Genomic DNA, 27310 nt, shown 5'->3' on the forward strand with positions numbered 1-27310 from the left:
GTACCGTCAGTCACGCCCCCTTGGTTAACGAGTGCAACCGTTCCTCCAATCTGCGACTGCCACATCGTTTCCCTTCTGGGTCAATTTAGTGTACTGTAGCTCCGCCCCCTTTCTAGATGGCCGTTTGTCTGGCCATCCAGTCCAGGGCACTTTACACAGTGTCCTCAAAGGTCGGGAGGGAGATTTATCACCAAGAATCATTCTGTCTCTGTTACAGCGTACTACACCGGATCCAAGCATGACATCTTTATTCTGAAGCATTCAAATCTGTAATTATCTTCACATAATAGGTGTAATGTGGATGCAGTTTAATTTACTGAAATGTATAACTCTTTATAATAAACACTTCTATATATTGTAATGTAGGTACTGGTATATTCATTAGTCTTAGATTAGGCAAATTTTAAACAGCTTCCATTGAAAATTGAATACTTTTGGAAAATATATACAGTGTATGTAAATGTTTTATTTTATTATAATAATAATAATAATAATAATAATAATAATAATAATAATAATAAGATACAAGACTGAGTGGAGGGGTAAGCTCTTCAATATAGTGTTATCTGTGTGAACGGGAAAAGTCTGCAAAATGCACTGATTTAGTTTTAATAATTTTAATAATGTAAAACATTCCCAGCTAAATGATATGTGTATTATTGGTACCTATAATCTGTCGCCTATACTACTAATAATTAGAGTTTGAAGCCAGGCACTATGACGAGTCGGTTGTACGTTCAAGTTTATTATGTTGAGTATTGGTAAACCCCAATTATTTGTTTATTTCAACCTGGTCCACCGCTGCTACCCCCGCGCTGACTCGGGAGGGACGAAGACGGACACACGCGTCCTCCGAAACGTGTGCTGTCAGCTGTCTGCTGCTTTTCACTCTGATATCAAAAACACTCTTCTTGATATCAAAAATGCCATTCTTGATATCGGAAATAGAATTGTTGATATCAAAATAAAAGGTTCTATTTTTGATATTAGCAATTCTATTTCTGATATCAACAATTCTATTTTTGTTATCAAAAAAATAACATTGAGAATTGTTGATATCAAAAATAGAATTGCTAATATCAGCAATACATTACTGATACCAGTATTATAATTGCTGATTTAAAAGTTAAAACGGCTTGCCATAGTATCCAATATAAGTATCTCGGAGTGCTCCCAGCATGATTAGAAATCTTTGTCCAGTTCTGTTCTTAAAGGTTCTTTAAAAGCCACCACAAGGTCCAGGATCCATCCAAGTGTGTGTGACAGTTCAAGTGCTTGATATCTGCATGATACATGCATTCTCACAGCTGGTCTCCTGTCTTTTGCATTCTGTTTTTCCCAAGTGAGCCCACTTTACTTGGTGAGCTGAATCACATCCCAAACATTCAATCTTTACATTGTTTGATTTAACATTCAAATGAGAAAATGGTAATCCTTGTGGATCATCATATTCAAACATGATTTTACAAGGCTTTACCACATCGGTACACACAGGACACGTTTTTGGTTCTGCTTGCGGCCGCCAAGTTCTACGTCCTTGACATCCACATATTAGTCTAGACACATGCCTGTCTGTCCTCATTTTCAGAGAGAGTTTCCCACAGGGAGTATTGGTTCTGAACTGATAACTATTTCGTTAATACATTTCAATTTGATCACAGAGGGCTATTTTGTTAGGTATTCCTTCCATCCAGAATTCACAATTTTTCAATATGAGGGTTCCCAAGCCTCATTATCAGCTTCATCATCAGTGAGGAACCACCCAAGAACTAAAGTTGGTTCAGTCGTTCAGACATAAGCCTTACATTCAAAAGGAACTAATACCTTATACAGGACAGAAGGGGTTTGAGGGTCATGTGTGACTTGGTATCAAGTATCTAAGTGCTCATTCATCCTTTTACCCTACTGTTTTAACAATTGTGGACTTCCTTAACTGACCTTAAGGCTATAAGCATGTGGTGTGTGATTTGTTTTTTGCCTCTAAATATCAACCTAATTGCTTTAGATTCTTCATGGCCTGCAGGCAGGGAGCATCACGTGGCCCAGCATGAATTTAATTTCTTAGATAACGTGGTAGGTGAAGTGGATTTATTGCTTTAGCCCTTACGCTTCGGTGAACATTCTACCTATTTGAGGTCTGACTGACATAACTTGACTTTCAGCTTGTGTATCAGGATAAATAGCCACCGAAAGAATACCGTAGTATACCTTTCTAAACCGCTGAGTCTGAATATTATTAAGAGAGTAACGTTTTCACTCCATGATGAAATATACCCTACGATGACCTGGTTTGAATGTTAAAAAAAATGTTTTAAAATGTACTCAAATTAAAACTCTTTAAAAATGTCTCCATAAGTGTAATTTAGTCATATCCTACCTAAAAACTGTAGGAGTATCAGTGGTAGCCACAACGCTGAGGAACTAGGATCAGAAAGAATTTTATAAATTTTACACCAAATTGTTTGACTGGTGCATAATGTGAAGAAGTTCGCCATCAGATAGATCATGGTGTAGACCTTTACGGTAATTAAAACTGAAACGGTGCTGAAATGCTGCACCTCATAAGAAAAGCTATTTTCATATTGACTTGGGGCTTTAGTGAAATGCGTTTTGATTGGAGAGCCATCCCTGAAGTTCATCCTGTGAATATTTCACTACAATTAATATTTTGTTAATTTCTCACTCGTTTAGCTTTCTGTTTATCTAACTTTACTTTCATTTTGAAAGTATATAAAACCATTCCTGATTGGTTGTAGGGGCTAGAGGTCTTCACAGGTCCAAATTAACCAGCCTGACCCGACCACGAACTGACAAAATGATTTACCCGACCCGATGTAGAATTTTTGTTATTAGACCCGGATCCAACCTGGCCTGAAAAAACAGCAGAATGCTTTTCCTTTCCCCAGCTTAGACTATGCACTGACTAGGTACAGGATTAAAGCAGTCTTTTTTTCCAGCCAACCTGGAAATGTGGCTGAACTACAGACAGTGTTTATTCCTTCATGAACCTACACAGAGGACTGTAAAATGTAATATATAATATGTTTGTGTAAAAGATACAAAGATAAATAAATTAACTGAAAATCAAATGAACTGAAGTACGATCTCGTAAATGTGTGATTTTATTACAAACTTAACTCAAGAGCAAATGGAATTGAGATGTAATTCTTTGTCCATAATAACAACAAATGATTCCCACAGTGTTGACTTGTGTTTTTTTTATGATTTTTTGTTAATGGAATTTGTTAATTTTTTTCTTTCACGTCCTTCATAAACAAATCCCATTACTCCGACTTTTAAGAATGATCTAAAAGAAACAAGTTCAATATGAGTCACGTGTCTGCTACTGTGCTCTGCATGCCGCGTTCCTGGGGGAAGCCAATCCACGCAACAAGAATTATAAACAATGATCTTCAGTACCAAAGAGAGCCTCTTTAATAGTAATCGTCAGTTTGTGTGTTACTGAGTAAACAAAATCGGACCCGACCCTAGTGTTGCATGACATTTTTGCACCCGAAAATTGGTACGGGTCGGGTCTCGGGTCCGGGTAGATCCGTGAAGACCTCTAGTTGGAGTCTTGGGAGATGTCAGTCATTTGGTAAGCAAGCAATGGTTGTTTAAAAAGGCTTAAAATTAACTATTTCTAGTGGCGTCATAGCGAAAGGGTTAATGAACTTACAGCAGAAAAAACTGCTCTTCCATTTTCAATTAATCTAGTAAAACAAGACTTGTGATTAGATTGGCATACCCCTCTCTTGCCACACCAAACTATTCTCCCTTTTTAAATGTGATTAACGCCACTGAATATTGGTTATTTATTATGTAGTTTATTTTTTAAGGATATGGTCCTGATCACTGCTGGTATTGGAAATTGCATTTCCTTCCCATTTATAGGGCCAAGTAACAGCTCATTGTTTGATATGAAAATGGTGCATATTGACCTGCGGGCAATGTTAGTCAATGAAATCCGAACTTGCATGGTATCATGTTGATGGCAGGTGGTTAAAACAAAAACAAACAAAAAAACTGGTTGCTTTTATGTTTGGAAGACAGATAATAGAAATCATTAGCAGTACCCATAATCCTAAATTAGTGCATTATTTCTGCAGAAATTGGGGCTGCAGCAGGCCTGAGGCCCTGCACATAAAAAAGTGTGTTTTTGTTTTATTTTGTTTTTGTATAAATAATTTGAGAGCCAGATGCACTGCCCCAGACATGCTGCCAGCCAAGTTTGTTTACAGGGAGTTGATAGCTGTGGATTGGACGGCTGCAGTTCCTTGATCGTTGATAGGCGTGTCCTGGCAGAGCGTCTGGTGATAAAAAGGGTCAGATTAAGATAATCCACGCTACCCAGGACAATGAAAGAAACCAAACCTCCATCCACCGTGTGTGGAACTGGGTTTTAAACCTACGTGGAGTAGAGATTAGTTTAGTGAGGAGTGTGTCAGCGGGGCCACCTTGATTAGAGGAGTAGTGCTAGCCATATTCACAGCACCTTTTGTTTTGCCCTTTTTGTACACTTGTACTATGATCACCCATGAGGTACCATTTCTGGCACGCAGTATTTTTTAAATCTTGGATGCTACAGTGGCGTTTCAACATCACTTATTTCCCCAGTCTATCAGCAGATTACTTTTACAAGGACATTTTAGCAGAAAACTGATTATTTTATTTATTTTCTTAAACCAGTGACAGCTGAGGAGTTATGGAGGGGAGTCATGGCAGAGACTGGCGCGGGTGCAAGAAAAGGAAGAGGGAAAAGAACCAAAAGAAAGATGAAGAAAGATCTGAACAGAGGGCAAACTGTCGGCGAGGGTAAGATTATTGAACTTTTCTTCAGTCGAAATGCCTCATCGATTTTAAAAGGTGATAAATGGCTTGTACTGCATTTTAAAGATTTTTTTTGTTTTTTTTTCTCTGACTTATTTTCTTTCTTTATCATATGTTGCCAGTAAGTCTTTTAGCTGAATTGTGGTATTTCTAGGTATCTTCATAAGATAGACTAAGCACAGCTAAACAAATTTTCCAGTCCCACCTCTCTCTCTTCCGTTATGTTCATGTCAACGACATTGTGCATGCATGGAGGGACACTGGTTAGTCTAAAATAGCAGTAGAGCTTCTTTCACTGTTCCAAAAGTTTTAAGTATTTTTACTGGCTCGGAAGACCTAAACTCACTTGCAGATAATCCTGTTTTTGTTTTTTTGTTTTTTTTATTTAGTTTTTTTTTCTTTTTAATTAATATACATCTGCATAAGTGGATAACACAAACAATTGTTCAATACAAATTTTGGTCTACAACCAACACACTTGCTCAAACCACTAACTAATGCATTGTTCCTCAGTGGAGTGACCAAGATGCCCACATTGATCAATTGCACCCACAGAAGAGTTTACCCACAGAGCCGATTTATTTTAATTATTTGTTGCTTATCTACACAAGGCATAAGTGAAGGCAATGTCATTTAAAAAAAAAAAAGTTATCAGTTCTGCATACATCACTTTGACTCAATGCACAAAATAAGTATTAAGTCCAATGACCCAAGCAAATGTGCCAAGCACACAGATAACTGATCACAGTAGCTTGGGTAATCTCTTCTTTGGGAGAATGTAGGTGTCAAAGCCCTTTTGAATTGACATACTTGATATATGTTGGTTACTAGCAGAGATATTGTAGGCTTATCTCTGTTTGCTCTTGTTTTGTATTCTCTGCTTCTCCTTTTTCATACCATAGCGTTTTATTTGTTCTGGTTTTAGCAAAGTGATCCACACCATGTCAGGTCATCAATGCATCAAATTCTGCTCAAAATAAAAATGTAATTCTGATCCTTGTGCTTTGACTGTTTGCTCCCTTTGTTACAATAAGCACCAGTGCAAGTATATGTAATCTGGAGTTATTCAGTTTTATTCTATTAAGTGTCTTTAACCTTAGTAACTAGGTATGTCACCCCCTCAAAAAGTATTTAGGGTAGCATAGCCTGAATCTGTTAACTCTTTCTGCAATCACATCACAAAGGAAACTTCAAATGCCTTTTTCTCACGTTCAGATGGTTTCAAGCAGTATCTAGGGCTGCTGATTTTCCATTCCAGGGAATAGCAAATTCAGTTTTTTCAAAAATGAACAATTCTATTTTTTTCTGGCTTTACAATAACAAAAAAAAACAAAAAACATGAAACAGTGTAGTAACAGTCCAGCAATGTCATGAGAGTAATCCTATTTACAGTACTCCACGAAGTAAATTTAGCATTTTACTGGCAGTACAATAACCAGAATAAAATGTGAAACACTTTGATAAATGCGTGTTGACTGACTTGTTGCTCTACACAGATTCTCTGCTATGTATTACCCGATTGTAATTTAAATAGTGCCCCTTTTAATGTAAACACATAATTAATCCTCACAATTGTTTCTTTGCTAATTCTGCCTTGTTTGCTAAATTTAACAAGAGATGTGTCTCAAGTTTGAATGTCTTTATGAAACAAACACCTACAAACTACATCCTTTATACAGTAAAACGATCAATTTCCTTTAACTTAATGAATGTATATCTAGAAAAATAGCTTTTAGCTTGTTTCTTGGTCGTCCAGGTAATGTCATTTAATTAAGAAATGTTCATGGTTTAACATGGCTAATTATAGCGTTAAATGTAGGTAGAGTGGAAATAAATAAACAATAATTAAATGTGCAATTAATTTAGCCTACTTCGGGAAAGTCATGCATTATGTTAGGACTCCAGCATAGAGAAGAATGCAGTGCGTTTCGTTTGATGCAGTCTTTTTTGCTTTCTTGTTCTACCTGTTTATGACTGGCAATATGGTTTTAATGGTATTGACTCGTACACGATCAGTCGAATGACAGCAACATTTGCAGAATAGTATAATGCTGTCCTCATATAGATTATCAGAAAATGTTTTAGTTCTGTCTTTTGCTGAAACATTGCATTTCATTTTTTTTTTTCTTCGTTGGTGCAGCCACCATGTTGAGTTTCAGCAGAGAAACGTGAGCTAAGTCACATGATGAATTAACTCAACTTGGCTGTGTGTTAAAAAAAAGAAAACTGGAGTTGCGAACTGAAAAAAACAACACTGCAAAATTGTTTTCCCAAAATGCCTAATTCTGCGATAGCGGAAAATCAGTAGCTCTAACTACTAAACAAAACTATGTAATGAAAAATACAGCTTTAAATAAAATAAAAAAAAAACTGCTCACACTGCAGCTTGTTACTGTATTCCAAGCACAGCTGGCTAGCAATGGTATGGCTCAATGGTGTTTGATAAGGAATGGGGTAAACCCAGTCATTAAGTGTTGTTTTAAATGTTGATGTGTCATTTTGTCAGGACGTGGGGGTTTCCTTTGGCCTGGGCTGAATATCCCAATTGTGAAAAGTGGGACTATCCAGACTATCTCTAAGAGAGACCAGGCCCAGCAGGAGGAGCTGCAGGCCGAGATAATCAGGCAGAGAGACGAGTGGGACCGCAGGAGGAGGATGAAGGTGAAGAGGGAGCGAGGGTGGACCGGAAACTCCTGGGGAGGAATCAGTCTCGGGCCCCCTGACTGTGGTCCAAACGGAGGTAAGATATGGCTCCTCCAACCAAAGAGTAGTTAATAAATTTTAGAGTTAAACCTTTTAAAGGTTATCCACATGTTAAACACTTCTAATTTTTCTAACCAACACTAATATAAAAACTGCTCGCCACATCCACTACATCACTCATTTAATAACTCAGAAAAAATAAGTTCTTTATTCTTTTTTTCCCCATTGTCATTTTATATGTTTTTTTTTTTTTAAGTAATGTGTTTGATATTTTAGTAAAAAAAAAATTATATATATATATATATATATATATATATATATATATATATATATATTACTTTTTTTTTTTTAAATATAATATTGTATGTTTTTTTTTTTTTAAATATAATATGTTTTAAAACTACTATTAAACCCATATGGGACAATGTCACTTTAAAAAGGGGAGCAGAAATGGAGGAAATGATACTAAACCTGGCATTTATAGGTCACATGGCATGATACAGGTTTTCTATTGGCTTCCGATGGGAAGATGTTCTGTGATTTGAGGAGAATAAACAGTCTAGAGAGCTATTTTAAAGAGGACATTTCACACCAAATAATGCATTGCCTCAAGTTTGATGTCTACTAGTATAAGATATTTAACATAGCATAGCATACAAGAAAACAACACTAGTAGTATATAGGCCTAGTATACAAACATGTACATTCTTTAACCATGGTAGGTTTTGAAGCAGTTTTTAGACCTTGGTTTTGTATGTGAAAACTCAATGGATTTACAGCATGTGCAATATATTTAAAACCTATTCAAAATTGTTACTTGCAACCAGACAGATTATAGTTGTTTGACTGATGCATATAATGAACATATCTGCCAGGGATTTAAACAAAACAGAAAGCTGTCACGATGGAGTAGGGTCAGAGTGAGCATAGTAATTGCTTCCCAGTATATCACCAACCATGTTTCAGTTCTGAAAACACAACGTAATGACGTGTTGTTGTTACGTAAACACACCTCTTTTAATAATTTTATAAGCCTTTATTCATCCCAAAAAATCAACAATCAGAACAAATGCATGGGTGAAAGTTTTCCGTCTGTAGACTGAATTCTGCCAAAATGGCCTCTCCCAGGTTCCGTCCTGTGATTCGTTTAGAATTGCCAAATAAAATCGCAAGTACTTGATTTTTGTGACTTGTTGTTTTTTTTTTCTTTTCTCATGTTGATCTGTAATTTGATTGAGACCATAGACGCCTAACCCATAGAGCACAGGGGAGGCCCGTAGTATTTTATGTTTTGTCTTTAAATGGTTTACAGTGTAAAAATACAAATACAAATACAAAAATAAAAAAAAACAAAATAAAATTAATCCTACATAAACGTTGGTTTGACCCAAAGTTTGCAGTGCGCTATTTACAACAGGTAACTTCAGCAGTGGTGTTACTGCAATAGAATATGCTGGGCAGTTTGTGGAGACTGCAAAAAATGATTCATTGTATATAGGCTAGGTGTTCATAGTTTGTTTTTATTCTCCATTAATTAAATTTTATGCATTGAAAAAAAGGCAAGAGAGAACCAAGTGTTTATTTATTTTTAAATAAGAAAGTTAGTAGATTCATGTTGCTGCAGGGCAATGAACAGGTTTACGTTCAACACCAACTCTAAATAAAATGTTGTTACTGTTATTATTGAGCACTAGTAATAATTTGAAGCAGTGAGATTTAAAAATAACAGAAGCCTGTTTTTTTTTTCCCCATTAAAAACTTGTCGTTCTCTATTGAAATAAATTTTCAGCTTTCATATTGAAGCTTGTTGTGTACTACCCATTCTGTCAAACCAAGTACGAATTGGTCTGAAGTAGTGAATGGAGTCAGAAGCTTGTGGCTACACTGCTGTAAATTACCAGCTGCTATGTGCTTGCTTTGATTGCTAAAGGTATACAATAATGTACTCGATCCGAAGTAAGTGCAAAACTTGCCCCAATATTTAAAGTAAAAAATATAAATATTTTAAAACTAGCAAGAAATTACTTGGTTGCAGTAGCAGCAGTTACATTATTGTTTTAAGTGGTTTTATTATGGGCTAACTTTGTCCTCTATCTCAATGGACCATATTTAGAAGCAAGCACAAAGTCTGAGACACAATTTCTTAGAGGAATAAGACCATTTTAATGGTATAAAACAAGAAACAACTCTTGACTCATCCGTCCTGCAACTAACTATGCTGTTAAAAATACACTGTTGAAATTGTTTTATTTAGCAAAAAAACAAATCTTTGCATTTGCTTCAGAATGAAGTCGTGTTTTTTATATATATATATATATATATATATATATATATATATATATATATATATATATATATATATAGTATAGTGAGTGCTTCTGACACTCACTTGTACTGTTTGTGCTACCTGCATGTATTTGTAATTAATGCATGTTCATTAAGTACTGTCACAGATTTTGGATGACTCAGGTTCATTTTGCCCTTTTAAATTACAGCCCAAACACAGCAAAGTGGTTTTAAAGCACTGACGTGCTATTTTTTTAATAAACAAAGAATAAAAAACGGAAATAAAGAAAACGAACACCTAGCTCTAATCGAGCACTAACTACACACCAACAGGCACACTAAACTAATACTGGACAGCTAGGCTGTTTACTGGCTAACACAACAAAACATACAAAATTTCACAAATATACCACAAAGACTTTACACCGTACCTTTGACTATTTTACACGCAGTCGGGCTCTTCACACAGCAGCCCTGAGTAGACTGACTGTCTTCTTTAAATAGCCCACACCCGCATCTAATTTAGAATTACCGAGGTTGCGGGCGATAACTAACAATAAATAAAATTAAACAATTAACCAAAACATGGTTACACACATCACTTTGGCAGGGAGGATTTTAACTCCCTCCCTGCCTGGTTACAGTACATATTGAACATTTTATGCTGAAACACCTGCCCAGTTTTCTTGGCTTGCAATTACTAAAACTGTAAATTCACAAATGGAAGGTTTGCTTGGTTACTTAGTTTCTTAATTGTTAAAACAAAAAAACAAAAAAAATGTAATAAATAATATAATGACGTAGCGGTGGCGTAGCTGAAACCACTCCCCTACTAGATCGAGTGTAGTAGATAAAAACAATGTCGGTTTTAAGGGGTAGCAGCTGGGACGGTACAGACATTTGCCCTTAGCGGTCCATTTATTCAGCGCCTGTCAGGCGCGTCAGGTCCAATTTATTTTCACACATGCCATTTTAGATATTTGCAACAGGTTTATTTAAATTATAGTTCTCCTCTATGCCATTAATAATGTTGTTTTTATATCTTTACTGCCATACAGATTTTTTTAATGGTTGGATTTTGTCATGCTTCCCAAGCAGCCAATTTAGGATTACGAGGAAAGCCTTTGAACAAAAGTAAAAACCATTTCTAGAATTAATGAATGGTTTGCAATTTCTTGTTTTCCATGCCTGATAATAATTAGTGTAATTATTTAGTAGGTGTACATATTTAATATGCCAGCCAAACATAATAAATATTGCAGTAGTGTGACCCTATTATGGCAGCGCTGAGGAGGAGAAGTAGCGTATTTAATCTTGTATATTGTGATTTTAAGATTAAATGATGAACAATTTTTAAAACATGCAGGGAAGTCAATTTTCTAACGGGGTGTAGCAATGGTGATAAGCATTCTGCTGTGCTTGCTGATTCTACTGTACTTGCTGAAGTGCTTTTCTCCCACTGCTTTTTAGTCTAAAAATGTTAAACATTCTAAAAAATAAGAGTTGTTTTTATTGGTTCTTTTAAACTACTTTAAAAAACATTTTAATAGTAATGGGAGTGTGTGGGGATTGTGGGTTTGTATGCAAGTCGTTGTTGTATTGGGTAATTATAGGAAGGAGGTCTTGGGGTAGCTTTAGTTTTTATTGTTTTTCTATTGCATTATATTTCATATATACAAACATACAGTTAAACAACAAAAAAAATAGGAAAAAAGGAAAACATGTCTGCGATATTGGCACTTATCCAGTGTGCTGCAAAATGTGCACAAGCTTCTGCAAACTTACCGTATCAGTTTCAGCAGCATGTGCAGAAAGACATTTTTCTTAATGTCAATTAAAGGCCTACCGTTGCAATATGATCACTGAAAACCGAATAGTTGGTCTTGCACTTTGCAACATTCACCGGAATATTACAGTGAATAGTATGAAGTGATTGACAGACTTTAACCAGCGCTCGAACTTTGTATTTTTAAGAGTGTTTGTCAAACAAGACTTGTGTATGTTGTGCCAATTTAAAAAAAAAATTAAATAAATTAAATTAAATAAAAACAAATTGATTAGAAAAGAGATTTACTTCAATAAGCCTTTCTTTTTCACTCCAGCAGACAAATGCACCAAAATGCACTTAACTGACACGTGCTAGCATTATTTTGTTTCAGCTGGCAAGTTCAAATCTGAACACCTCCCAAACAAAATCCTGCCCGTGCCGCTGGGTACTTCTAAAGCTGCATCCACACTGGATGAGAGCAAAGTCACCAAATGTCAATCCACACCATAAGCGACTTGGAAACGATTGAAAAGACTGGAAATGCATCACCCCAGCCATGCATTCCTATTGGACATACTAGAGATGAGCTGTACCATTACAAAACAGGTCTTGTTTTGATAAAATGATACCATTCTGACCTCCAGCAACTCCGTTGTAAAATAAAGGTTGGACTTGTAAAACATCCTTATATGTCCAACAGTTTTATTGTCGTCATTATTAGTAGTAGTACTGTAATTGTACAGTTGTAGTCGTAGTATATGTATTTTTTTAATTCCGTGGTACCAGTAGTAGTAGTAGTCTGATTTGAAGCCTGGTACATTTCTCAGAAGACAGCTGGACAATAGTAGTATAGTTGAACTGATATTTTCAACAAAATTATTTCATTGTTATACATTTATATATACAACTTACTGCAATCTCAATTGTGTTTCTTTACAAATTCCTTATTTGAGCCTTTTTGTTTACTAACTTTTTAAAGTATTTTAAAGTGCAACTATTATTATTATTATTATTATGTTAAGTACTACATAATCACCATCTTCATTATTATTATTAAAATCCATGTTATGCACAGGACACCACTTACCTTGTATTATTTGCTTTTATTTAGTTTTTCCTTTTAAAACAGTCAGGTGAACTTGACAGAAAATGCTTTATAAATATGGCTCATAATCTACAAAACTATGTATGCGCTTGATAATGTTGGGATGTGTCACATAGAATACAAACGTGTTGCTGGCTTTGTATTACAACGTAAAGAATAGTAGGACCTTGAATCTCTACAAAACTTTGCTTTGTGTTTGTAAAGACCTTCTTATCACAGATTTGTGCCACAGAACAATTTACTGAACAAAACATTATTTATCAAACAAGCAAACCAATACTAAGGGTCATATGGGGTACACATGCGTGATTTCAATTTAAATCTGATATTTCTGGGTGAAGCAGACATCTTGAAATGCTGCGCTTTGTACTGCTCATAAAGTAATTGAATACTAACCAGGGAGCACAATCTTTCTGCATTAAAAAAATATATATATTTATTTTTTTAATGCAGCACTTTGAGTTAAATGGGTAAATTTCTTACTTGTAAAAGAAAACACAAGAGTCCTCAAAGTGCAAAGCCACTGAAAGTTAGAGTCCATTTGCGTAATGTAATGCTGGCTTTAATAAAAAGTTTCTCATTGCTAGTTATTATAGTTTTTACTTGAGGTTAATGTTTTTGATGTTGTGAACATTTCAAATGGTGAAATGGAAAGTAAATAGTCACATGATAAACATTTACAGTGCAGACTATTTTTGATTATTTGTAAGAACTTTGTCGAATAGAAAGCAAATGTGTTTCCAAAGAGATTCCCAAATACTGTCTTTTGATTGTGTGCAAAAAAGTTTTAAGAATTACTGTTTGTTTTTCTGTTGTAAAGAAGCAGATTGTCAGTCCCAAACTGTTGTGACAAAGTATGTATTAAATAAATGGTGGGGAGTGTTTGTTAATAAGAGTATTCTTGCAACTGTGGTATCATTAAGTAGAGTGGAAATTGTAAGGGGGTACTTGAGCTGACACTGCCAGACAGAAGGGGTCCGGACTGTCAGTGTTGGCGGGTCTCCGCTGCCCTAGTCATGTTGACCGAGCATTGCAACAGTGGAAGATCGAAAAATAAAAAGCATGACGATTTCTACAAGAACCGGTCTGGACAATATTTTGTAAATGCACCTAAATCAACGGTTGTTTTGGAAAATCTATCGAATGTGCAGTACAGCTCGTTAACCCAGAGACAAAAGCGATCACTTTTTTGAAGTGTTGTATGGTGAAGTACATTATTTTACATGCATACAACCTGTGTGTGTGTGTATATATATATATATATATATATATATATATATATATATATATATATATATATATATACACACACACACACATACATACACGAAAGAACTAAGAATGTGAATATCAAATTAGTTTTAGTATTTTTGATCCCCTGTGTATCCTAGGCCTCCGTGTTCTGCACCTCCTCCCTGAACAACCCTTATTTTTGGCCTTGTTATTGCGATAGTCCAAAACACACCGGTCAGCTAATCAGCCTACATAGCAGTTTAAGGTATCTGACCTTGTTATTTGGCTTTAGTTTTTAAAAAGTAATTTATTTATCAAATTATGATTAAAATCAGACATTGATAATTCGTGTTGGAATCCAGATAGACGTTTATATTTTAGTTATTGTTAGTGGTTTCATTCTAGTTGTTTTGATCTTTAACTTGTGTTTGCCAGAGCACTTGCTTTACAATAGGACCCAACATGTTAGTGTTTTTTTTTTTTTTTTTTTTTTTGTTCTTTCGGAAATCTCCCCTGAACCAAATGAGTATTTCTAAATGTATCTTTGTTTTAAATTAAGAAAATAGCTATATATTGAAAATGTGTCTGACTTTTTTTCACCAGCTATGCTAAATTAGAGTAAAATGTTTGTCAATGTACAATTAATTTATTTATTTATGTATTCATTGTTTTTCACAATACATACTTTGATACAGTAAATTGGGTTTTAATAGGATACATTTCACAATTGATGGATGGCATGACCAGATGGTTGCAGAACAATAAAGCGATGCTGGAGTTCTGAATATATATCTCAGACCTTTAGTCTGTAATACTTGCATGTTGCATGGATAATGTTGAATAGATCCCAAACACTTAGTGCCAGATTGCCATATTAACACATCTCTTAACTTATTTTACAGAAACCTATGAAGATTTTGACTCTCGGGTGATTGAGGTAAGATCTGCCATTATTTCTGGATATTTTAAAGCACTGTACATTCTATTTTGCTCAGCGTTTAATTTAACTATTTCATGCAAGCAGCCAAGGTGGTGTCACTGATCTGATATGAGTTCTGTCAGTGCTGTACTACAGTACATTTGGAGCCTTGTCTGTGTAAGCAACATTACTATTTCAAATAGACTGCCAGTTTTTGGTGACTTCGAAGAGGACAAGACAAGCATTTATTTATTTATTTATTTAGAATCAATATTGCTTTGAGGAAAGTTTCTCTAGTGGTAAACCGTTTGGCTGTGATCTGATAAGATCAAATGGAGAGATTTCAACTGTGATTCAACTCACTAGAGTAAATGCAGGCATAACATTAAAAGTAAATCCAGGTGGAAAAAACCCTCGGGTTAAAACAGTTATGTAGAGCGAGAAAAGTGAACCATTACCACTTTTCTGCAAAGAGTATAAAGAATGTTGAGCTACTGAACCCCTAAAGTGGTCATTTGTATGTAATTCCTTGCTTCTGATGCGCATAATTGGAATTTGAAGGACATACCCCGACCCCCGCCACAGACAACAGGGTTCCCTATGGCGGTGATAAGCAACTGAATTAGGGTCGGCGGTTTAATTTGTTCAGATAAACAGTGGACATTCAAGCTGACCAAAAACGAGTTATTGTTTAACTTGCAGAATCTCTTCATGCCATTGAAAAATGTCTCATTTAACAAAACCCCTTTATTATATACAGCATGCAATAAAACCATTTGATTGCTGAATAGAACTAACTTGCACTTATTATTTGGAGTCTAAGCTCCACCCCTGTACTGCTTCAGCACAGCTGGACAGAGTCATTTTCTAATCAAACTATTAACTGTCACTATATACGTATAGCAAAAGCTTACCTACACCTTAACTTCCTAATTTCAAAGTAGGCGCTTAGAATGACAGGTGCTGTAGCTGGCAAATGAAAGTGCACAGTCGGTGCAGGTCTTGAGGATTGACAGTCATTTAAACAAATTAGAGCATTCTAGCTTTGCTTCAGTCAGATCTGCAGAATAGGGTGAAACTACAGTACTAACAGACCACTGAGATGATTGACAGTGACCCCAAGCCATTCAGAGCGAAATGGAGACGGAACAGACAGCAAGTATAAAAACTACACAAACTAAAAAGGATTTCTAAATGATTGTTTTTGGTAAGAAAAAAAAATAGTGAGTGGTTTTACCAACGTTTATCCTATATAAATTTTTTTCAGTTTAACGCATATTTTTGGGGAATTCGACATTTAACGAGCTTTACCGATTTAATATCAAAAAGTAGCAAGCCCATTTATAAGGCTGGCTCATGCAAAGTTAGGACAAAATAAAGTTTCTGGTTCACTTGAGTTGCACTAAGCCTAAATGAACTCTGTCACCAAGAAGGCCTAAAGCATGCCACCCTGTAGCTTACAAAAACAGATTATTTCTAAATATGGTTGTCAGGTAGCCTTTGTACCGTCACAGTTGTTGAAATTAACGTTGTTCACATACTTTGTGGGGATGACATTAATTCATCTCTGGGTCTCCATAAGAACGCGGCAGGCTATAATGACTGCTCTAGTCTCTCCACATCTCCAGCCATGTAAAGTGCTCAATTATTCTGCATGACATTTCTAACAGTTACAAACTGATTAAACCCTAATTAGATTCCATGGCTTACACAACATTTTGAGTATATTTCTGGATGCTTGTGGCGTAGCCCAAGGACCGAGTTACCAGTTTGTTATTAATTGTGCACTGCTTAGTAGTTGTCAGTTGGGTATGACAGTCTGTATGGACTACAGCTCGAGTCAAGAGCAAGTGATAAATTGGATCCTTTTATCTCTACCTAATTATCCAATGTTTGTGCATTGTCGGAAAATAAATAAGCCTTTAGAAATTAAGCATAACTTTGATGTGTGCTGTCTAAAATTGGTACAAATGGAGATGCTGCATGTGAGGAACCAGTGCTGTTAAAACTGAGAGAGATTTGAGAGTTATTTTCTGAAAAATGCTATTTTGTGTTCTGAACACCAGAAGAGATGTAGATGCAATTTGTTGGCTTGAAATTTAATAGGTTAAATACACTGTAATGCCACGGTCTCCATTAAAACCTACATTGGCAAAGCCATCATAGGGTTATGTGCAATATCTATTTAAAAAAAAAAAAGATAGATTCATCACAATTTGCAGTATATTCAGTATAATGTTTAATTGTAAACATTGCAATGGAATGAGCAAAGGAAATCACATGAAATAACCAAGGCTGTTCATAAACTCCAAGGCCAGATAATTTATTGCCACTTAAAAAGCCACTTACCAGGTTTGTTTGTTTTAATGTTGATACATCTGCACTATACAGTGTCAGCTGTCTGTACTTCATCTCCACCCACTATAATGGAAAAACATCCATTTTCACTATATTTTGAAATTCTATGAATTAATGAATGCTACTTATTATTTTAGTGTAGTTTGAATCAGGTTGCTCCCTTTGTCTTACTTTTGCCTGGCTTTGTGTTCATGTCTGTACATAATAATAATATAATAATAATAATAATAATAATAATAATAATAATAATATAATAATAATAATAATAATAATAATAATAATAATAACAACAACTAGAACTGCCAGGCAGTTTTACGGCTCCCAAGCCCCAGTATCCGTACCCATCTAAGCGTGTTTAGTTCTCAATTTGTCAAGTTTAAAATCAGCAACTTCAACTGTCCCACAGAAGTAGATTTTGAAAGTTTTTTTTTTTTTTTTTTTTTTCAAAATGCGTCAGGCAGCCATCTTGTTTAACGCAAGTTTCTTAAAAGTCAGCTGTATTGCTACAGTGTCAAGGATGATGCTTGTGAAGTTTCGAGTTAGTCAAGTAAACCGTTTGTCAACTGAGGCAGTTTTAAATTTCAGATGTAAACGTACACCTGGTGGCCATCTTGCTTTATAAAACGTAACCATTTTGACATATTTGTATTCCACTGTTACTGGGACAATAACTACCAAGTTTGGAGTTCGTTGGTCAAATGGTGTTCAAATAGCAGCAGTTTGCTGTTCAGGGCACGTTTCGTTAAAGTTTGTGGCAGCCATTTCGACATTAAAATTTATCACAGAAACTTCTGCTTTGCAAAATTAATGCAGGTTTGGATGCTGATGATATATGCCAAGTGTCAGATCAATGGCTTCACTGGTTCCCAAGAAGAAGATTTCAAAAGGTTTCTAAAACAATGCGTCAAACTGCCATTTTAAAAGAAAAGCGACTAACGGTCATTTAAGTGTCTCAAAATTCAGTCAACATAGATTTTGGTAGTCCCTTGTATTGAACACAGTTTCAAAGATGCTGTGGGCTTTGGTTTAGTCAAGCCAATCATGTTGTCAAGTCCGGCACTTGTTCAGGTTTAAATTTCAAGTTTACATCCCTTAGGAGTTCATTTAAATTAAACTGCTGGCAAAAGGGAGGTGCATGTAGGTTATAGTTTCCCTTGCAGTTCCTTTCATTGACAATGTTTACTTGCATAAACTTCGGTTTGTGTAAATACTGTTGAAAATTGTTTCAATATACGTCGAAGCATGAAGGTATCAAAGCAATGTTCAAGAAAATTGAAAATTGTCTCTAAATCTTGGATTCCTCAAAATAGCCACCCTTTGCCTTAATAACAGCCTCACAAACACGAGGCATTCGGTTAACAAGTTTCAGCAGGAAATCGCCCCACATGTCTTCCCTGCTCTTCTGCAGCAATTCCCAGAGATGTAGAGCACTTGTGGGTAGCTTTGCAGTTCATCCCATACAAGTTCTATGGGATTGAGGTCTGGAGACTGAGCAGGCCAGGTCATTAGGTTGAGTTGTCCTTCACTTTCCTTCTTCACCAGATAGTTCTTGCACAACTTTGAGGTGTGTTTCGGGTCATTATCTTGCTGAAGAATGAAGGACTGCCCAACTAGCCGTAATCCTGATGGAATGGCATGCCTCTGAGGTATGCTATGATAGCCATGCTGGTTGAGCTTGCCATGGACTTGGCAGAGATCACCAACTCTGTCACCAGCAAAGCAACCCCAGACCATGACACTGCCTCCTCCATGCTTGACAGTGGGAATCACACATGCAGAACTCATGCGCTCACCCTCTCAGCGTCTTACAAATACTCTGCGGTTGGACCCAAATATTTCAAATTTTGACTCATTGGTCCATAAGACCGACTTCTACTCCTCAGACGTCCAGTTTCTGTGTTTTTTGGCCCAGCAAGTCTCTTCCTCTTATTCTGCACTCTTAACAATGGTTTCTTTACAGCAATTCTTCCAGTTACGCCAGCTTCACACAAACGCCTCTGAACAGTTGATGTTGAAACATCTGTACTTCTAGTAGCATTTAGCTGAGCTTATATTTCAGGGGCAGTTAATCGCCGGTTTCGCAGACTTATGACTCGAATGAACTTGTTCTCTGATTCTGAGGTCATCCTTGGCCCTCCTGACCTTGTTTGGTCCTCATGAGTGCCAGTTTCTTCAAATCATGTGATGGTCTTGGCCACAGCAGTTACGGACACTTGCAAAGTTCTTTGATTTGTCTTAAAGATTGACCTTCATTTCTTAAAGTAATTACAGACTGTCTTTTTCTTTGCTTAACTGAGTGTATTTTGCCATTTTCTGCTCCCTTACTTTCAGGAATGACAAATTAGTGCCTATCCTACCTATATTTATAGTAATCATGGACCCTCAGCTGTTAACAATAATTGGTGACAAAAGGTTAATTAGGTGTCATGCTAGTTAACTCAGAGAACATCTAACAAAGACACTTTTGTAGTTAGGCCAGTGTTCTAACACCGTGTTGAAATACACATTTCAGACTTTTAACAGACTTGGGCTTCAGACTGAAATCCCCTTGCTTTGGATGACCATTTCATTGAAATTGACAAGATTTACACTTTCATTTAAAAATTAAATGTCTGAATGCAATTCACATGTGATTGTAAGTATACATATCATATAATGAAATATTAAGTGTTTATAGACAAGTTTATATAGTTAAAAGCATAGATAATCATGAAAAACCTGGTTTCAAGCGTATATGTGGCGGCCATCTTGTTTTATAAAACATCACCATTTTCACATATTTGTATCCCATTGTTACTGGGACGATAACTACCAAGTTTGGAGTTTGTTGGCCAAATGGTTTTCAAACAGCAGCAATTTGTTGTTAGGGATGCGTTTCGATATTTTGACATGAAAATTTATCACAGCAACTTTTGCTTCGCAAACTTGATGCGGGTTTGGATGCTGATGATATTTGCCATTTTTCAGATCAATCACTTCACCAGTTCCCAAGAAGAAGATTTCGAAAGGTTTTATCGAAAAATGCGTCATGACACCAATTGCAAGGACGCAGCAGCAAAATTTTTTCAGCATCTGACAGCAAATGTATGCATCTTGTTAACTGCCAAGCCAGAACCTCAGCCTCGAAGAAGCAGCAGTTTAAAGTTTTGGGAAGGGGGAAAAAAAATTAAAAAATAAAACTTTAACAATAACAATAGGCTTCCCAGCCTTTAGCTTGGAAGCCTAATAATAATAATAATAATAATAATAATAATAATAATCTTTATGTAGCTCCTTTCATAGTGGACCACCATCACAAAGCGCTTTACAAGATACGAGACTAGGGTGTGTGAATTATGCATCATCTGCAGAGTCACTTACAAGAACACCTCACCTGAAAGACAGTGCACAAGGAGGTTAAGTGACTAGCTCGGGGTCACACAACGAGTCAGTGGCTGAGTTGGGATTTGAACCGAGTACCTCCTGGTTGCAAGCCTGTTTCATTAACAGCTGGACCACACAGTTAAGAGAAGCTATCACTTGTCTACTGTAAATAAGTCATTGGTGTTGCTCACTGTGTTCTTTTATAATGCAGGTAGTTCTTTTTTTGACTGCTTTTATTTAATTAAACCCAGATTCATTATGCTTTGTTAAAAATAAGTTGCCTAAAATGTATTTGTAAAGAGTGTGGTTTAATTCTTGATTGTAATCATAAGGTAGAATTTGAACTGCAAAAAATACATAATTAATGTATGGAACACATTTTTTGGTTTGCTATGAAATCTAACTGGCCAATTTTACCAAGAAAGAAACGTGAAAGAATGTCATAAGCAAGCAAAGTAAAATAATATGTCAATATGTTGACAAAGTCAACAGCTTTATAAAAAATAAAGCATTCAAAAGGCTGACCACATAAATAATCATCAGTTTTTAAATAGTTTTACTAGTATGGGCTCAGCACCATTGTTTAATTAACACTGAATCTGTATTTTTGGAAATGCAAACACCTATCCAGTCTTCACCAGTAGTTCAAAGTAAAGTGAATAAGGGAATTGAAAGCCTGTGTTACTGTAGGTTTCTTAATGGAGGCAGCACAGCTGCAGATTGAGTGCAGCTGTAGCTTCACAGTGCCATTGCCTCTGCGTGCTCTGTGGGGGTCTTTGTGCTAGAAATTAATTGGCATCTGTGTAAGCCTGGGTGAAGAATAGTGGTGTGGCGTCAGATAACCAGTGGACTTAGTAGTGTACTGTGTCTTCTGTCATTCTTTAAGGAATACTTCTCTAGCCTAGATTTTACCAAGATAGTGTTTTTTTTAATTAAAATGAAGAGAAGTTCACTTATTTGTAATTTAATCTGTTAGCACATGTACTGTAGTTGGATGTACCTGTCACATGTGTGTTTGTTTATTTAATGTAACTCTTTTAACCGGTATAGTTATACTCACTAACACTGGGAGCCTAATTTTCAGTAAGTTACCAGGAGTATAGCTTGGTAGAACTCATCTAAAATGTATTCTCTAAGCCAAATTAAATGGTTTGGTAGCTAGGTGTTTATAAGCGTTGTTAACATATTAAAAGAAAGAACGAGAAGCTTACAATGTGTGGTAATAATGTGATTGGAAAAGTTACTGCTAGAGAAGTAATTCTATTACCACTTCTTGGCTAAATAAAAGATCACAGTGTGAGGAGGTTTGTGGGAGCTTCAGAATTAAAACTGTCAGATCTACTGTCATACATCCTAGATTCGCTTGTCCAAACACTCATTCAGCCCGTCCTTGTTGCATTGCAGATTCACAGCTTGGGGCAGCTTATCGATGTTGTTTCACATTCCATCAGCCGTGGCTTTTTTTTATCCCCCAGGTTTAAAGAGAAGAAAATGAATTCCCTTTATATACGCGTAAAGTTAAACTTTCTCACAAGAATCAATCTTGATTTCATTAGGTATTTCCCCTAGACCCTTCCTCTTTACCCATACATTTATATATATATATATATATATAAATTGTAACCTAAGAACCAGGTTTTAGAATTACTTCATGTTTCATATCGAAACCTCTTGCCCCCCACCAAAAAAAATAATGTAGGACAATTTGGTCAAGTGAAAAATGAGATTAACGACCAAGAAATTCTTGTGTGTTGCCTCATAGTAATGAATGTTAAGGAGCTATGTGACATTCACGCTTTGATGCAAGGTCAGGTTGTGTTGGCAGGAAATCACTCTGTGTAAGGACTGTTTGCATCCCTGCAATAAAAGTGCTAAGCTCAATAAAACACATAACTAAATAAAAAGTAAAAGAAAATTACATTAAAATACAGCCCAGCCGACTTGAGAGAACCTGCTTCTTCAGATGTTTCAGGAAGCATTCTTCCTGTGCATCAAAAAGCAAGGTTCAGGCATTGGGAAGGAATGGCCTTTTTAAACACCAGTTTTTAATACCATTGAGTAAAGTCTTGTTCAGGGTGGCCAGCATTGAGGTTGAATGAATCATTACTCTGTGTTGAGATGAGCCCCTGCAGTGCTACAGTAATACAGGTGTAAAACAACATTATTGTGTAAAGAATTAAAACCAGCAGCAGTTTGTTTGCTGCACCAATGTGGGTAAATTTCATTTCATTTTAGGATATCTAGAAAAATAAACGAATAATTCAGCAGCAATGTTTTTTTTTTTTTTTTTTTTTTGCCCCCCCCCCCCCCCGTAATTCTAAAGGCAACGATAGTATTTTCCACTGGTGTAAGGATACATTAAATAAAGTGAATTTGAAGTATACAAAAATCAGTTGGTGTATTTCATGCCCATGGTAGGTTCTACCCCACATACAGACATGCCCTGTCAGTGTGCTTATCATTTTTTTTCTTCTAATTGATTATACACCAGGATGTTTCTTGAAAAATCTTTCCTCATGTATGGTGGGCTTAACAATCAATTGCTGTAAAACAATAAAAACTACCTGAATGTGACCATTATCATGGTATTTGAGAAGCTTATTTTATTTACAGTACATGCCAGTTGGATTCTCCTGCTGACACAATAAGAACAAAGTGCCTGTGTAATTGGATATTATTTATAATTGGCATCGTGGCCCATTAGGTTTGCTCTAATTCTTCAAAAGACAGCCCTTCTGGGTTATATATGGGGATGCCACTATTGTGTCTGGTCTCCGATTGGTTGGGGTAACATATACTGTGTGTTCCGGACTGAACCCTAAATGTAATTCAAATGTGTGGTTTAAAATTATTTGCATGGAAACTTCTTTAATAATGAGGCACATGTGGAATAATTATAGTGCAGATAGCCTCCTTCATTAAAAAACAGAACCAGTTTCCCCAGTGACCTTAACACTGTACAACTGTATTGGAATGAACTCAAGTAAGCAGAATAGGATTTTGTAACACCCAAGTGTTAAGGCAGCATCAATGCTATTTCTTGGTTAAAATTAAGTTTTCATTTAGTTTTGTGTTGTTCGTCTGTTTATTTATGATGTTTGCAGTCATTCTGATATAATGCATTCCCTTTTTGATATAGCGTGATCGGGTGCTTTTTGAGATAGCGTGATCGGGTGCTTTTTGAGATAGCGTGATCGGGTGCTTTTTGAGATAGCGTGATCGGGTGCTTTTTGAGATGGTTTGATCGGGTGCTTTTTGATATGGTTTGATCGGGTGCTTTGGCCAAGTTCCAGAGCAGTTCTTGTTGACAGATTCACCAGACACACATTTAACACAGGCAAGAGTCTGTATAGCAGCAGCAGCCAGTGCCATTTAGTACATACTGTAGTACATCGCAGTCTAGCTTGATAAGGAACTCTGTGATTTCAACCCTCCTGGTTCTGACCTTGTTGTCATCTGTTTTATAACCACAACTGGTGGCTGCTTGTAACAAGAGAGCCTTTCAACCTTAAGCAATAATTTGTTACATATCAAAAATTGAAGCGATTATAGGTTTAGATACAAACTAGTAAGTCACCCCATCTTGATTAGGCCACTGAACCTCAATTTGAACTCCTGAAGAATCAGAAGCTCTCAGACATCCTACTATATCGTCAAATATAGTGATTGGTACTTTTTGTTGAAGTGGTTTATGAAAGACAAATAGTACAGTGATGAAAACAAACTCTTCCCCTAGATGAATTTAAAACTTAAAAATGTATATCGGCCAAATGACATCAGATGACATCAGCATCTGTAGGAGCACAGATACACGTGCAGCTGGAAATCTAGATTTGGCTGAATCCCTACAAATGAGATTTATGACTTTGTTTATCAGTGAATTCCAAAAATGTAAACACAGCAACAAAACATACATTTCATGTTATCCATGTTATGTCTTTTTGGTACCATTTTTTACTTCTGTTTTTATTAATTGATGTATATATGTGGCAAAGTTAACACTCCTTTTTGTGCTGCTTCTTTATTGGCTTGACAGTTACCACAAAATACAGAAATAATCATAAAAATAATGTAATTTCAAATTACTGTGTGTCAACATGCGGTATTTCATGCATCTATACCTTTTGGCTTGAATTTGTATCATACTTCTCCATTTTATAAATAAAAAAGGATAAGCTCTGATAATGAAAACCAAAACGACCTTAACCAAGGACAGCTTCCATTAAACAAATTAAAATACAAAACTAAATATTTATTGTTTGTTGTTAGTGTTAGCAAGTGATTACCTGACATTTGGATGCAAATGAATATAGGATGTCAACCTGAAAATGATACTAAAAAGGAATGACTCACAGTTGTCAGTTTTGGTGTGTGTCCTGGAACTGTGCATTGTAATATTTCCACTGATTCTGAAGGATTTCAGTAGCATAAACAATAGCGATAGTGACTTCAACATACAAGAAACTTGCCCTTTACAATACATAAAGAAATTAAACATTAGGCTATGATAGATTTATGTTCTTCAGACATATCCGTGCATAATTAAGGACATATCCATTTTTTATGTCCAGAGACTGTCAGAAAACAGATTCTGGTTTCCTTAATACTAAAGGCAAAGCAACTGAGCAAGTCTCTGTCATTTCCTGTTCTGCCATCAGTATAACTCACAGCACTGAGATCCAGAGCTAATGGCCTGCAGAGACAAAGGTGTCTGGAAGGCAACAACATAGGCTTAGTCAAGGTCAGCATGCTGTGATCCTCTGTGAACAGACATGCTTACAGTGCAGAAAACCACTGTGCAATTATCATTCATGTCCATCTGTGCAATCTTGATTACACGTGGACTTTTGGCATTTATACTCGGGGTCGTTGAGTGTCCTGGGAAACCTTAAGATGCCCAAAGAAGGCTTGCTTGTGTGCGCAGTCCCTACAGGAAGAGAAACCAAGGTCCATTGGGGTATTATTTTGTATATGTATTTGCATTTGTGATGGAGAGCCACTTTGGATTAGACTAATAAAAAAGAACCAGAGGTGGCCAGCTTCCCACATAACACAGTGTGGTATTGACAGCTCAGTCACCTAATGTGTTTGGTCTTGCATTTACACGCTTGTATTCAGGTTGTATGTTTTTAGTCTGACACACTCCTAATATTGTATAATGTTAAACAGTTTTAAAGACATAAACAACATCTGAATTGGGGAACTTCTTAGACATTTAAGGATGCAAAGCACATAAGTACAAACAGTAACATTCTTTATAGACCCTGTATTTATAATCGATAGGAAAACCGTTGAGGAAGTCAATTTGGTGCTCAGTGTCCCTTTAACCCGTGAAGTAACACTATCTCTTTTTTTGAAGGCAAGCAGTTTTGGCTTTCCCAGCACTGTGTGTTCAAAGATTCAACTCCGACAGTTTTTAGAAGCATTTACTTTTGGGAGGATTTATAATAGTAAGCTTACAGGTTCATGTCATAGTACTAATTGGATGGGTACCTTAGGATTTTAAACTTGTCAAACTATAAATCTTTGGTAATTTATGCCAGGTATATGTTTTAAGCCTAGATGTAAACTCGCAATTCCCTGTGTTTTTCATAAACTCCTCCGTTATAGTTCTTTCACTTCCACTGGATATTGCGCCAAGCTGTTTGAAAACCTTGGTTTAACCTTCCTGTCCACTGGAGAACAGTTGGAGACAAGTGTGGTTACTCTCTTTGCAACATCAAACATGTCCCCACATCTGCCCTTTCCTTCTGTTTTCCAAGTTCCTCCAGAGTTTCGACGAATGTTTGATCATTGTCGTACTCTGGTATTAATCCTTGCTTGACTAATCAACTGCTGTGCAAATGTCAGGCAATGTCTCTGCATGAATAATGTGATTGACCTGTTTGCATAATGTGCCCAGGTAGGGAATGCTGTCTGCTTTTAAAGAGTTTGCTTCATTTTGTAGGAATGGGGATAGGTTCTGCTGAGACATACTAAATTAGTCCACATGTGGCAAAAAATATGTATTTGTGTGTGTGTGCCAATTGGTGAAGGGTGGGGCGAGCCAGAGGGGTTAATGCATAATTGTACATACTCTGGGTGCAGAAAATAAGTCTTACTTTGTGTATGTATTTTAAAACATTAAATACCAATACATTTAGTGTATATAATTAATGTCCAGTTGCATTGGTAACAGCTGGTAAGTAATGATTCCACCTAAAACAAGGCACGTATCTGTAGGGTATATTTGGAATGGAATAAAAGGACGAGTGTTAGAACATTAAGAATGTACTCTCAACAGGGGCGTTAAACTAAAGATTCTTAATAAAGTACAATAACTGTGACAGTATTAGCCGAGATCACAAACACAGGCTGTCTTGTTTCTCTGCAAAGCAGATAGCCAGTGGGCTTTTAAAGGACTAAGACCCAAAGTTATATTAAGACAGGGAAAAGGTGACTGCTGTTAACTCCTATTGCAGATGCACAGCAGTTAACATAGATTACACCGTGTAACAATCTTTTTTTTTTTTTTGTTCCTGGGTAGTAAGTGTTATTTCCTAATTGCTTATGCCTCTAAAGTATAGAAAATGGCTATTATTCCCCACAAACTTTGCTTTTGTGACCAGGACAGTGATATTTCAAAATATCACTATTTCTAATGGGAAAACGGGCAAATGTGTGTCTTTTCGTTCACATAAAGTCAGAAAAAAACAACATATGAATCCAAATTAACATGTATTTATACTAAAGTAATCCAAAAATG

General features: G+C 36.1%; 1 protein-coding gene across 1 annotated transcript in view; it reads left to right on the forward strand.

The window, feature by feature from the left end:
• The window catches only part of mrps5 (mitochondrial ribosomal protein S5), a 51364-nt gene that overhangs the window by 13263 nt on the left and 10791 nt on the right, over window positions 1-27310 (forward strand). The window contains exons 3-5 of the mRNA XM_041252196.1: window positions 4690-4815; window positions 7337-7570; window positions 14828-14862. Coding sequence (XP_041108130.1) covers window positions 4690-4815; window positions 7337-7570; window positions 14828-14862 — 395 coding nt within the window. The remainder of the gene's footprint in view (window positions 1-4689; window positions 4816-7336; window positions 7571-14827; window positions 14863-27310) is intronic.

The sequence above is a fragment of the Polyodon spathula genome, chromosome 6, assembly GCF_017654505.1.
Source record: "Polyodon spathula isolate WHYD16114869_AA chromosome 6, ASM1765450v1, whole genome shotgun sequence".
NCBI classification, from domain to species: Eukaryota; Metazoa; Chordata; class Actinopteri; order Acipenseriformes; family Polyodontidae; genus Polyodon; species Polyodon spathula.